Source organism: Lithobates pipiens, unplaced genomic scaffold (genome assembly GCF_037356315.1).
Source record: "Lithobates pipiens isolate NorthernLeopardFrog02 unplaced genomic scaffold, aLitPip1_a1.2 Scaffold_10, whole genome shotgun sequence".
Classification (NCBI taxonomy): domain Eukaryota; kingdom Metazoa; phylum Chordata; class Amphibia; order Anura; family Ranidae; genus Lithobates; species Lithobates pipiens.
Window position 1 is genome coordinate 104,133,334 of NW_027507686.1, and position 15,187 is coordinate 104,148,520.

General features: G+C 44.0%; 1 protein-coding gene across 2 annotated transcripts in view; it reads right to left on the reverse strand.

Annotated features, from left to right (window-relative positions):
• LOC143933943 (spectrin beta chain, non-erythrocytic 1-like) overlaps positions 1-15,187 on the reverse strand; it is a gene marked incomplete in the record, with an annotated part of 1,131,488 nt that overhangs the window by 57,952 nt on the left and 1,058,349 nt on the right. For both annotated transcript variants that reach the window (XM_077457128.1, XM_077457138.1), the window contains 1 exon segment: positions 2,990-3,163. In XM_077457128.1, coding sequence (XP_077313254.1) covers positions 2,990-3,163 — 174 coding nt within the window.

The following is a 15,187-nucleotide window of genomic DNA, read 5'->3' on the forward strand; positions in this document are numbered from 1 at the left end:
TGGCTCTGATAGGTGGCTCTGATGGGCGGCACTGCTGGGCGGCACTGCTGGGCACTGATGGGCGGCACTGGGGTGCAGCACCTTTGAGGCAGATTGTGGGCACTGTGGGTGGCACTGCTGGGTGGCACTGACGGGGGGCACTTACTTTTATTCAGGATGGCACTGCAGGGGGCAGGTGGGCACTGGCAGGGGGCAGGTGGTCGCTTGTATTGCTGGCCGTGATCGGGACTGATGTCCCGATCGCGGCCGCCGGTGATCGGCTTTTTTTTTTCTCCTCGCGCTGTCAGCGCGAGGAGGAATAATAGCCGATTACCGGCTCCGTTCTATCACATGATCAGCTGTCATTGGCTGACAGCTGATCACGTGATAAGGGGTTGGGATCGACCCCTTGCACGGATCGGTGATCAGGCGAGTCTCATAGACGTAGTCCCGGAAAAGTAGGTCCGCGCTAATGCCGTCATTTGGCAATAGCGCGGATCCCAAGTGGTTAATATATGTATACATTTTTCTGTGCAAAAAGTAACACATGCCAAGCTAAGGAAAGTGTTTTAGAGTCCAAAATAGTAATTGCATAAAGACAGTCCAAAAAGCTCTCAAATACCATACTCATGAAAAATCAAAATCCACAAATATACATTTTCAATTAATTCCAGTGATACTCCCTTCACCCAGTGGTAGGTAGCGCACTCACCAGAGCGAAGATACCAAACAGGTATAACACGCTCTCTGAAACCAAGCCACACTACTGAAGAGCTACATGTGTCCTCTGTCAACTATTCCAGTAAGCCAGGATATAATCACTGATTTTAAACCAGACTACCACTCCAGAATGGCATACAATCCCCCAAACGGAAGATAAGACGATGACATTCAAAAAAAATAAATAAATAAATTATATATATATATATATATATATATATATATATACATACATACATACATATACACACATATATATATATATATATACACACACACACACACACACATATATATATATATATACACACACACACACACACACACACATATATATATATATATACACACACACACACACACTCTGACTTTATTGATAAAACAGATACTAAATTTTGACAATGAAGGAAAGCCAGCTGCAATTTACTTATATAAGCGTTGTTTCTCTCAGACAGCAGAGTGTAGAGCCCTGGTGCACAACCTGCGATCCCTTAGTATAGGATATGGGGTCCTCAGACAATCTGTAGTGGGAACATTGATTAGTGTTAAATAGCACTGATCTCTACCAGCCTCATGTAACATGTTCCCAGATTCTTATCTTCTGCAGCATATCCCTAGCAAAAATTGTAGCGCTACAGTTTTTGACCTTCATTTCCTCCATTAGGTCTGCAGTTTGACAGTCCTCTCAAGCATTACACAAATCAAACATTATGTAACTCTTTGGTAGGGTTAGGGGGCACTTATGAGGCCCCTTTTTGACAGCCACTGGTGTAGAGCATGCGATTTCAGATAGTGAGTTATAGCTCTGTGTGAGGTATTTGCTCTGGTGAGTGTGTCTGTATATGCAACATAGAATGCTTGCTATACTCGCTGAGGAACTTAAGGGGTTAATCCTCTGCATTGTGTAAAAAGGCTATTTTATCCTGTATGTACTGATCCTTCCCCTCCTGCACTGTATATGGGGAAGGCCAGCTAACACAGGCAGAGTAGCCGACCTGCAAATGCTCAATTGTGTCTTTCATGCTGGAGGGAACATTTACTTGTTCTCCGAGCTAGCCAGGTCACATGATATTGACATCATACATGTGCCGTAGGCTGTAGTGAATATCTCCTCCTTTTTGAACTCTCAGCACTGGAGAAACTGTGCAGTTTATCATGTAATCGTGGTATACAGATAATCCAAAAAGGTATATAGAGGCAGTACTTTAATGTAAAAAGAAGATTTATAAGCTGTGGGCACTGTGGGGGGAATGAACAATTTTCCTATTACTGGGTTTAGTAACACTTTAAAGATTTACATGTGCGAATTTCACCTTTTCATGAAACATGGGTGATGGAATCAGAGACATTTCTGGACGGTCTTTATGTAGTTGCTATTTTGGACTTTAATACACTTTTGCTTTTCTTTTTTGGCAAGCGTTACATTTTGCACAGAAAAGTTTATACCGTATATACCGTATATATAAGCCGAGATTTTCAGCCTCTTTTTTGAGGCTGAAAGTGCCCCCCTCGGCTTATACTCGAGTCATCGCCGTCTGCCTGCCCGATCAGCGTGTCGAGCAGACAGACGGCGGCCATTCTACTATTCAAAAGCCGCGCCTCCCTGTCTGTGATAGGCGGAACGCTTAATTTCCCAGCAGTCAGTGGTCCGCCTATCACGGACATCCGCTCATCCTCATACTACGGACGAGGATGAGAGGATGTCCGTGATAGGCGGAACACAGACTGCTGGGAAATTGAGTGTTCCGCCTATCACAGACGGAGGCGCGGCTTTTGAACAGTGGAATGGCCGCCGAGGCGCTGACGCCGTCTGTCAGACGAGAAGAGCGGCGATCCTGGCATGGCAGAAGCACGCAGGCTCGGGACGCAGGCTCGGGACACAGGTAGGCTGGACACACAAGGCTGCACACACAGGGATGGACGGACACACAGGGATGGACGGACACACAGGGATGGACAGGCATGTCTCACCCTCGGCTTATACACGAGTCAATAAGTTTCCCAGTTTTTTTGTGGTAAATTGGGGGCCTCGGCTTATATTCGGGTCGGCCTATACTCGAGTATATACGGTACATTAGTTGATCATTTATGGCTTTAATTTTTAGGGGTTTATACATTTCTGATTGCAATGTATTGTATTGTTGACATCACAATTATTGCGCCAACTTTAGTTCTTGGCACTGCAATTCTGCTATAGACCTATATCTATTGTCACTCATAACTTATCAAAAAAAAAAAACACAAATAAAAGTCATTTTGTAGACATAGTGTAACTATGTTGGTTACATACCTTAGCTTGAAGACATTCTTGCGCTTCTTGTAGTCATGGGCTACAATGCACTGGGCACCACTAAGCTGAATAGGAACCTCACCATGATAAGGAATGCCACTCGCTGCACTCTTTGCATCTTTGTAAAATCCCAGACTACCCTTCTTCAAAACACAATAGACATTTTGCCAGGACCTAGGTGAAGAAAGAAACGCTCACATTTCAATGGCAGGCTTTTACATCCTAAATGGTAAAAAATATAGATACTTCCTATATAAGTTTTATATAAGTTAGAAATTATGAACCTTATTTACAATTATTAAAGTGGAACTTTAACCTGGAAAAAAATTATTGGCCTACAGGCAGGATTTTTATTACAGAAGAGTAATACTATGTCTCTCCAGCATTAAAGATGCTGCTTGTATGCCTCTGCCCACTGAGCTATGTATGCTTACATAAACAGCACACATTACATGTTAGTCACACAATTAACCCTTTGACTGCCCCTAGATGTTAACCTCACTTCCAGCCAGTGTCGTTAGTACAGTACCATCACTGACCACGGTATTATTGTCCCTATTGATGTCGGTGTACCACCCTCCAACGTCAGCTAGTGCCAGTCCCACGATAAGTCACTGATCACCGCTATTACCAGCATAGTGTCATAGCTGCATAAATTCCAATATATCCCATAGTTTGTAGATGCTATAGCTTTCACGCCAAGCATTTTTTTTTTTTTTTATTACTAAAGACCTGCAGAATACATTTTCATTTTGGCCTAAATTTATGAAGAACTTAGTTTTTCTATTGCATATGTTTAACAGGAAGTATAAACTTTGTTCAGAATGTTCAGTATTTTTTAATTTACATTGCAAAAAAATGAAAAACCCAGTGGTAATCAAATGACACCAAAAAAAAAAACAATTTGTTCCATGACCGTGCAATTGCCAGGTAAAGTAGCACAGCTCTGAATAGCTCATCATGAAGGGGTAAAAACCTTCCGGATGTAAAGCATATTTAACATCTTATACAGCATAAGGAAAACATATAATGTTCTGTAACTATTTGAATAGGAGAGTAAACAATCCTCTGAAAACATATGGGAACAGGCAGATAAATATCTTCATGTACATCAAGGTAAGGATACATATAAATTGTAGTTGAGAAAAGAGGAAGTAAAAGAAAAGGAAGGGAGAGGAAAGAAGAAGGGAGAGGGGGAATCCTGGCGTTGCGCAGCAGAGAACAGGGTTAGCTTAATAAGTAAAACACATCTTTATGGGTTGGCAGAATGAGTGACAATTTCAGCGTATGTCGAAGATGCTTTCAAAATAAACCAACAGGCCCATATTTTGCTGTGGAACCAAGATGAGGGTTGAGAAATTTGCGACAGGTCTTTAATTAGAAAGACTTCATACATTTTTTAAACCATTGACTGATGGGCAGGATAGTGTTTTGTCCCCAAAAGGTGGGAAAGAGGAATTTAGCAGCGTTCAAAATCCGTGGGATAATCGAACGTTTAAAAAAATGTGCATTAAAAACTTTGCACTTACCCCCATGCCACACAATTGCCTTATTTAATCGGGTTATAACACGCACTCCCCCCCCCCCCATCATTGAAAATAGGGGGAGAACAGCGGCTGCATGTTATACGCCGACAGCGTACCTTGGAGGGGGACGAGTGCCGCCAGAATTCCCAGAGCTGTCATGTTCTCTTTCTTCACTTGACTCTCTGGTCACATACACAGTCCCGCCTCTGCAACCGGCATTGGACCAGTGTTCCGTCTATCATAGGAGCTGGTCCAATGACAATGGCAGCACTGTGTATGTGACTCCCGACTGAGAGCCAAGTAAACAGATGACGACTCAGTGATTTCCTGCGAGAGATGAGAGATGGTGAGCTGCACTGATGGGGGAGATGGGCACAGATCAGGCTGCAGAAGGGCACAGAACAGGCTGCACTGAAGCTGCAGATGGGCACAGATTAAGCTGCATAGAGGCTCACTGACCAGTATTTTGCTTCAAAATGGTTTAACAAAAGTTTTTTTTTTCTGAAACTTCCCTCTTAAATTGGGGTGTGTGTTATACATCGATATATACGGTACTTTGATGTGATAAAATAATAAAAAATTAAATAAGGCCAGAGAGCTGCAATATTACCAACGTGTAAAGGTGCTTAAGTTGCTTTCACCACATATATTCATTCCTCTTACCAGAGGATGTGGATCTCAAGTTAGAGAGATCAATTATGCTTAAATAATCAAGCTAGTGGAATCAGGTCAGCCGGAAGATAAATCCAACCACAAGGAGGAGGATAAAATGACTCGCTGTAATCCTCACGCAGATATAAAAAAAAAAGGACAGTTCATAGTGCAGTATATTTAAAAACCTTAGTTTAATATGGTAAAAATGCACTTACATGATAAAACAAGCGTGATAACGATAAACACAGCCGCGGTCTTCACCCCCCAGCTCGTGCGTGATGACATCACAGATGCGGCTCCATCTGACGCATTTCTCCCTAATAGGCGTCAACAGGGAAAGGAGGCTCCTTTCCCCATTGACATCTATTAGGGAGAAACCGCATCTGTAACGCCATCATGCAGAAGCTGGTGGGTGAAAACCGCGGCTGTGTTTGTATTGTTATTGCTCTTGTTTTATCTTCTAAGTGTAAGTTCATTTTTACCATTTTAAACTAAGGTTTTTTTTTTATATCTGCGTAAGAATCACAGCGAGTCATTTTATCCTCATCCTTGTGGTTGGATTTATCTTCGACCTGATTCCACTGGCTGAATGTCTATTTAAGCTTGACCGATCTCTATAACTTGATGTGGAGGAAGTGCTGGATCGGGGTTCCTAGTTAATAGGAACAGGATCTGTCACTCCTTTCAGAACAAAACACGGATTTGTGTTTACACACACACTTACATGTTCTGTCCCTCGTTCTCACGATCGCTCATGACCGGCGGTCATCGCGACCGGCTGCCATGATCATCAGCACCCCCACAGTGCAGCGGGGTGAGCGTGCCTGCTATGACGATCCCGCGAGCCGATGCATAGCTACGACTGTTCGTGCCGACCTGCCACAGTGAAATAACGGTGGCTGGTCGACAAGCGGTTAAAGAGAAAGTAAACCCTGATGGGTTTACTTCCTCGTTGTCTCCCTGCAAAGGTAAAGCATAATGGACTACTATGCACTGCATAGTAGTCCATTATGTGTCACTTACCTGACACAGGAGCAAGCGAAGTCACCGCTGTCCCCTGTAGTTCCGAGCATTCATCTTCTTGGTGGGTCTCGCTGCTCCGGCGATCTGCGGCTTGCCCAGTGTGGCATGCGCTGTAGACAGCGGTGGCTGTCTTCAGGCAAATATCTCCTAAACCGTATAGGTTTAGGAGATTTCTTAGACCTACAGGTAAGCCTCAATCTAGGCTTACCTGTAGGTCAAAGTAGTTTGTAAGGGTTTACAACCACTTTAAGCACCTTTACATATATATTTTTTTGGAGATACTAAGAGAATTTACTGTTTTAACTGCATTAAAACAATATTATAATATTTTTATATTCATACTTCTATGTGTATTGAACTTTGACTTTTGTGTTCAGATTATTCAGATATGTTATTGTGATGCGTGGACATGCGTACTGAATGTTTATACATTTGTACAATGAAATAAGATAGTCCATGGGTTTGGGTCTAGAGCTAGGCCTTGGATTTAAGTAAAGGGGAGCTCCGCCTGGGGAATTCTTTATTTTTTTTTAAAGTCAGCAGCTACGAATACTGTAGCTGCTGACTTAATATATGGACACTTGGCTGTCCAGGGACCCCACAAAGTCAGCACCCCAGTCTATTTATGGATTGGCTGTCGGGTGCTGCAGCTGCCATCTCCACTAAGGGAAACCAGCAGTAAAGCCCTTCAGCTTCCCGGCCAGTTCCCCACTGCGCATGCGTGATCACGCTGCACTTTCTAACTGGCCTGCAGGCGGAGGGGGTACAAACTTTTGAGGGACAGGGTCGCTGTCTTTTCAGTGAAACTCCGCTTTATGAGTTTCACCTTATACCAGCAAGATTGGATGAGTGATCAGTTCCAACAAACGTGCGCATGGGTGGCTTTCTCCCCACAATTTCTCCAACACAAAAAGGAAAAATCTCCAGATAGATGGATTGTAATTTTACAGGAGAGAGGTGCCTTCTCGTTTGTTTGTAGTTTACTTCTGCTGTTTTCAATTAAATAGTGAGGATCCAACTCTCAGTGTGACAAGTAATCTAGAAACTGTGATCCTTGTGGGGATTGTAGGGATCGGTAGAAGATATACAACACAAAGGGAGGAGTAAAGGCGTGGAAATTAGATTAAAGCGGAGGTCCACCCTAAAATGGACCTCCGCTCATCGGAATCCCCCCCCCCTCCGGCGCCACAATCGGCACCTTTCAGGGGGGAGGGGGGTGCAGTTACCTGGATAATCCAGGTAACTGCACCCACTTCCGGGCTAGCTCTCTGCGGAAAGGGGCGTACGTTACGCCCCTTTCCGCAAGCGCCCGCCCCCTACAGCAAGTGCCCCGCTGCCTGCTGGGAAACACACAGCTCCCAGAGGCAGCGGGGACCGTCCGGATTGCGCCGCGCGGCTCGCGCATGCGCAGTAGGGAACCGGGAAATGAAGCCGAAAGGCTCCATTTCCTGATTCCCATACCCAAGATGGCGGCGGCAGGACCCGCCAGACGAGCGAGCGATCGGATTCGGGTGCCGACATCGCGGGCGCGCTGGACAGGTAAGTGTCACTATTTAAAAGTCAGCAGCTGCAGTATTTGTAGCTGCTGGCTTTTAAAAAAAAAAAAAAAAAACGCGGAGTCCCGGTGGACTCCCGCTTTAAATTTCTTATGAATTGTACTGGGTTAGGAAGGGAATTCATTTAATAAGTTGCCCATTGGAGATATGGGCGATGCTTTTATCAAATCCCCCAGTGGCATGAGGTTTGAGACCCAGATACCATGATGCAGTAGCCAAGGATTCTGTGGTAGCCATGAACAGAGACTTCTCCATGTATCCTGGTGGGAAATACTGATGGTCAAGTAGAGGCATTAGAGAGCATTACATTTCCAATAATTTTGATTGTGTAAAGCGTCCCATATAAGTGTAGTTAACAGTACGCCTTATTTTTTTTTAACGCATAATTGCTTTGCATCTTCAATTTTTAGTGGCTCTGTTGACTGGGTGGAGAAAAAATAAATAAAAGACTCAGATTTATGACACTATGCACTGCTGCTACACATTGTGATTGCTTTGAGCTGAATGACTGCTTTCAGCTGAACGCCTAAACAGGCAGTTGACATGATACAGTTGGGTAAGCTTGGCTTGTAGAAGCTATTTTTTAATCATTTCTTATTTAATGTTGTTGTCCAATAAGTCTGAGGTTTTCAACTGCCTACATCAGTTTGGATTTCTAAAAAAAAAAAATCTGATCAGAACAAAAATAATCAAAATAAGATCAAAAGGTGATACAAAAAAAAAATGGTTTGTCATAGTTGAATCAACTTTTAAAAATGACAAATGAAAAAAAAAAAAACTGGAAATAATTTTCCATCAAACCAACTGCTTTTTAATTGAACCTAAAAAACAAAAACACATTTAGGGCGCATGCATGCTAGAAAACCTAAAAACACCTAAAAACTGTAGAAGTGACATCTTTAGGAAGCTCAAGCTAAAAACATGTGTTTTTCCTGCATTTTTATCACGTGTTAACTGCTTGCCGATCAGGCTCATCCATCCATGCTACTACAGTGCCCATCAGTGCCTAACAAAAGTGTAATAGGTAGTCAGATTTGAAATTATGCCCTTAGTACACCTGATGGTGGTCCCTGAATGTTGGGCCTCTGCGTGTGGCCAGACTGAAGTCTCACACGTCGTATCGCCATACTCACCATGTGTTGGAAATATCTTAGAGACAACTTTTTTTTTTTTTTTTTTTAAACGCACACAATATTTCATTTTCTTTTCAAATTTCCCCCAAAAAATTCAAAATACTCAGTGCCTCGGATTATACGTTGGGGTGTTTACTTTACAAAATTAGGTAATGTTTTGGGTGTTTACATTGTCCTGGTACTCCAGGACCTTCAAAAATGTAAGAGGTAGTCTAACATGAGCTTGAATGTGATTGCTTAATTCTGAACACAGCCACATCCCCATTTATAAGAGGATGTGCACACTTATGCAACCACATTATTTAATTTTTTTATTTTTACCCCCCCCCCCAAAAAATAAAAATAAAAAAATAAAAAATAAAAAGATTTGCTTTTCTACATCACATAAACCTGCTATTTTTACAGGGGTCTGCAAGTTTTGTATAATATATATATATATATATATATACACACACACACACACACACGAAAGACAGTGGTTTCTGATCACTGAACATAGAAAGGGACTTGGGAAAAAAAAAAAACACCAAATGCTCATTAACTTGCAAAAATATATAAACAAAAACAGTGCTGTGCTACTAAAAAGATCATATAGATTATAAACTTAATGAATTCATAAGTGCAAACATAAATAAGTCCACTGAATGTATACAAGTGAATCAAAGTTCATAAAGATACACTGGCAACCGATTGAAGTATATCCAAAAATGATCAATTCACCCAAGGTGAAAATATTCAAAAAAGTGCTTGTGCTCGCCTCACATACGAGATGAAATCAGCAGTGTTCCCCCCTGGGGATAATGAAGATTACTGGCGTGGTGTAGACCTTGCACATTCCTTTAAAAACAAAAATGTTATTTTTGTACTCACCGTAAAATCCTTTTCTCTTTAGTTCATTGATGGACACAGCATCTTCATCTTGACCTAAGGGTTATATTGCCCCTTTAGAAGAGGACTAGGCTGAACGATAAAAAAACAGCAAAACTGCACAGTACCGCCCACAGGGTGGCCCTACTGGCTAAAACCCCTCACACTGCATCCAGCAGCTCAGTTCATCAAAAGTACAAACATAAATAGGAGGGGTGGGTGCTGTGTCTGTCAATGAATTTCAGAGAAAAGGATATTACGGTGAGTACAAAAATCCTATTTTCTCTTTCCTTCATTGACGGACATTGACATCTTCAGCTTGACCTTAGGGACATCCCCAAACAGTGTAAAAAAAAAAAAAGGAAGGGTGGGAACAGCAAGAAAATAACTCCTCCCATAACAACCAGAGCTCCTCAACGGAAGAGTTGCAACCTTAAGCAGCCTCCTGCAAAACCTTGCGGCCGAAGCAAGCATTCGAAGATGTGCTCACATCAACCTTGTAAAATTGAGTGATTTTTTTTTTTTAAAAGAATGTGCAAGGATTACACCACGCCAGTAATCTTCATTATCCCCAAGGGGGAAAGCTGCTGATTTTATCTCGTATGTGAGGTAAGCAGCCCGTGAGACTGGTGGAGGCAAGCACAAGCACTTTTTTGAATATTTTCACCTTGGGTGAATTGATAATTTTTGGATATACTTCAATCGGTCACCAGTGTATCTTTATGAACTTTGATTCACTTGTATAAATTCAAAGGACTTATTTATGTTTGCACTTATGAATTCATTAAGTTTATCATCTATATGATCTATTTAGTAGCATAGCACTGTTTTTGTGAATGGACAACCATGTCGCCGCCTTACACACCTGAGAAACAGAAGCTTGATGTCTGAAAGCCCAAGAGGCACCAATTGCCCTAGTAGAATGTGCCGTGACAGGAAAGGGAGGCGCCTACCCCCTTATGGCATAAGCATGAACCACGATCTGTCTGATCCACGAAAAATGGTGGCCGACGAAACCGCCAGGCTCTTTGGACCAGCCACCGATACAAACAGCGAGTAGGACCTCTGAAAAGGAGCCGTAGCAGACAAATACACCAGCAGAGCCAGACCACGTCCAAGGAATGCAAACTCTCTGGGGTGTGACGGCTGAGTACATAAGGACGGAAGCACAATGTCCTCATTTAAATGAAAAGCCGAAACAACCTTTGGAAGAAACAAAGGCTGTGGGTGCAGCACCGCCTTATCCTTGTGGAGGACCAAGTAGGGAGACTTGCATGAAAAGGCCGCCAACTCAGAAACCCTTCTGGCAGATATAATAGCCACTAGAAAGACTATTTTCTGAGAGTGTGTCAATAAGGGGATCTCCCTAATGTTTTCAAACGGCGGTTTCGGAAGCACCGAGATTCGAATCCCATGGAGGCATCGGCGGTTGAACCGGAGGGACCACATGTCAAACCCCCTGAACAAACGTACTCAATGAATGAGTCGCCAAGGGTCGCTGAAAGACAGCCAAAGCCGATATCTGCCCCTTAATGGTGTTTAAGGCAAGTTTCCGAACCACTCCTCACTGCAAAAAGAGCAAGATCATGGAAAATGATTATGTGCGTGGATGCCACCCCCGCCATCTCCTCACATGGAGATGTAGGCCTTCCACGTACAATGATAAATCTTACGAGAAGATGACTTCCGAGCCTTCAGCATAGTGGAGATTACTGCATCCGACAGATCTTTCTCTTAGCACCTGGCTTTCAACAGCCATGCCATCAAAGCCAGTGACAGTAAAGCAGGATGAAGTATTGGACCTAAAGACCTAAATCAGCCGATAATGCCCCCATGGAGCCACCAACGCCTGCCGTGTCTGCCCAGGGATCCTTTGGCCTGGCCACAATCCTCTGTACCTTCTGAATGAGTCGAGAAGCCAGGAGATCCACATCTGGCATGCTCCGCCTTAGGCAAAGGAGCCAAAATGCATCCGGATGTAGCGACCATTCCCCTTGGTCCAGAATCTGATGACTTAGGTAGCCCCTGGAAGACGCGATTCTATTACGAAACACGTAGGGTGGAGCAAGACGACGTGCTGACATCACCTCGAGCTACTGTCGTGTATCCTGAAGGATGGGTTTTGTTCGAACGTGTCCGGCCGACACTTCGGACTTCAGGCTAAGATGCGATTTTTGTAAGCAAGTGTGTTTTCTGTTTTAATGTTCTAATAAACCAAAGGTTTTACACTATTGGAGCATATATGTTTTCTCTACATGTTCCATGCATCTATTGTTGAGGCTATTTTGAGAGCAGTTGGTGAGCAAGCAGGTATGATCGCTGTACTCATGAGTCACAGCTACGCTTTGAGCATTTGTCTACACTGATCCTTTAATGGGGGCCCACGATCATTCAATTGTATGATTACCACAGGCAATGTGAAGCAAATTGGTTCCACTTGATTTACCCCAGAGAGTATTTATTACAGGCTTCCCTGGATCCTCTAATGGAGGTTCACGGCCTTCTGGTAAGAAGTAATTTTATACACAACTGTGGTGGATTGAGCACTAACATTTGAAGATTTACCACAATTTCTGATGAACTTTTTTACTATTTTTAGCTTCATTCATTTACACGGGTGGATGCTATATATATTTTTCTGTTATATATATGAATGGACACTTTTTATTTGTGTTTTTTTATTTATTTTTGACTTGATATATTTGACTCTGAGTTTTCATCAATTTGGGTCTCAAGTTTTCATAATTAAAGTACTTTGGTGTATGCAAAATGTACAAATTCTGCTTCTCCAACTGGCGGTACCCATTCAGTAAGCGTCTGTGACACCAGGGCCATGGCCAATTCTGGCCGCAATGCTGACCACCACCACCATAAACATGGACTGGGCAACCACCTCAGCCCTTCTGTCGGCAGGGACCTTGAAAGCAGGAGTCCCTTCCACTCACCTTATTTAACCTGGATACGAGGGGGGTCAACAATTGGAGATGTCCATTTTTTCAGTAAACTCACTCAGAGGGGTAACGCACCGCCATCTGTCTCGGGAATCGAAAAGGCTTCCCCACTCCTTGTAAATATTATAATCAAAATAAGTTATGTAGGGAAACATCTTAGCAGTGTGGGCCGGCTTGTGGGACCCAAAAGGGACTGACACCTCTGCAGATGCCCCCACCATATCCTCTATCTTTGTGATAAGTGCTCCTACTGGCGCTTTTTCCTGCGCTGACCATAGTCATCCCCAACTGTCCTGGTCTGCATCCTCTGAAATGTCAGAACAGGGGCTGCCTGCCACAGCGGGACCAGAGTCTGAACCAGAGCTTTCCCCAGAATACGATGGGGGCGTTTTTTTTTTTTTTACCCCCTTGCGTCCACACACCGCTTCGACCCTGGCAACAAAGGACTCAAGGACCGCCGACAGAGGGTTCATAGGCACCACAGGTGTAGGGGAACCAGTTGCAATAACAGGGATGTCTGGGGAAGAAGCAACAGCCTCTGACGCCATGGTGACCCACTCTCGCCTGTCACCACTAGGGACCTAAGGCAAGCCACACAAAAATTAGAGTTACGCTTACCGGTAACGTCTTTTCCAGTAGTCTTTCAGGACAGCCACTATGAGAGATAGACTCCTCCTCTTCCTCTGGAAACACTGCGCTAGCCCATAAATTCTTACTTCCCCTGCCGGACCTCAGTTTATATCGAGAATACCTCCGGCCAGCTGGGGAGACACAAGAACACATTAATAACATATTTATCAAATACCATTATCTTGCTGCGCTCTGGTCTTTTGTAAGACTCCCCCCAATTTTCGGGTGGGAACTAGGGCTGTCCTGAAAGACTACTGGAAAAGACGTTACCGGTAAGCGTAACTCTAATTTTCCCTAATCGTCTTTCAGGACAGCCACTATGAGAGGATAAGCGAGCACTTACCAGTTAGGGTGGGACTACAGCTTGCAAAACCTTTCGCCCAAAGGTCTGCTCACCTGCCGACACCAGATCCACTCTGTAGTGCTTTACAAAAGTGGAATAGCTGGACCATGTGGCTGCTCTGCAAATCTGCTCTGGCGTTGCTCCCGCTCTGCCTGGGAGGCTGCCATAGCTCTAGTGGAGTGTGCTTTAATACCCACTGGGATTTCTTTCCCTGCAACTAAATAAGCCTGCTCGATGGCTACTCTGAGCCACCTAGCAATAGTGCGCCGGGACGCCTTACAACCTTTCCTGGCCCCGGAAAACAAAACAAATAAGGAATCTGACCTTCTAAATGACTTGGTCAGTTCCAGATAGTGTAGGATACATCTCCTAACATCCAAATAATGGAATTTTAGTTCCTTCTCACCGGAGGGATTGGGACAAAAAGAGGGCAAAACAATTTCCTGGCTTCTATGAAAGCTGGATGCCACTTTCGGCAAAAAGGCTGGATCGGTCTTTAAAACTATCCGATCCGGAAAAATAACGCAAAAGGGAGCCCTGACTGATAAGGCCTCCATCTCACTGACCCTCCTAGCAGTTGTTACTGCTACCAGAAACACTGTCTTCAGAGTAAGCTCTCTCAGAAAACACTCCTTTAAAGGCTCAAAGGGGGGTCCAGTTAAACTCTGCAAAACTAAAGATAAATCCCATCTGGGAAAGGACAGACCCTGGACCGGTCTCTGTCTGGACAGGGCCCTAAAGAACCCGACTACCCATGGGTTGCCAGCCAAATGATCCTCTAAATAAACACTGAGGGCTAATACTTGACCCCTAAGGGTACTAATGGATAAGCCCTTATCTGCCCTACATTGTAAAAATTCCAACACTGCGGAGGAGCTCCGTACTGGGAAAGAGTTCTCTGCGCACCACTTGTTGAAACGCAACCAGACCTTTTCATAGATCTGGCGAGTTTCCTTTTTCCTACTGTCCAGGAGGGTAGAAACTAGTCTCTGTGAAAATCCCTTAGATTTTAATAAACCCTCCTCAGTAGCCAGGCCGCTAACTTCCACTGGCGTACCTGTGGGCAGAGGACTGGCCCCTGAGAGAGGAGATCGTCCCGAGGGGGCAAGAGTAAGGGAGGTTCTACCGCCAACTGCTTTAGCATTGAGAACCATGCTCTCTTGGGCCAATGTGGAGCCACCAGAATCAGAGATGTGCTTTCCATCTGAAACTTTCTCAGAACTGCTGGCAACAACGCTGGAGGTGGGAAGGCATAGCAAGTTCTGAAGTGCCAATTCTGGCTCAAAGCGTCCACCCCTAAGGCTCCTTCTCCCCTTTTTAGGGAGAAAAAACAGGGGGTTTTTGCATTGTTTCTGGACGCGAACAGGTCCACCTCCGGAGACCCCCATCTCTTTATTATGAAATTGAAGACCTCCTGGTTGAGAACCCAATCGCCCTCCCTCAGCCTCTTTCGACTGAGGAAGTCTGCTACCACGTTTTTCTCCCCCCTCAGAAAAACTGCTGAGAGCGAAAGGG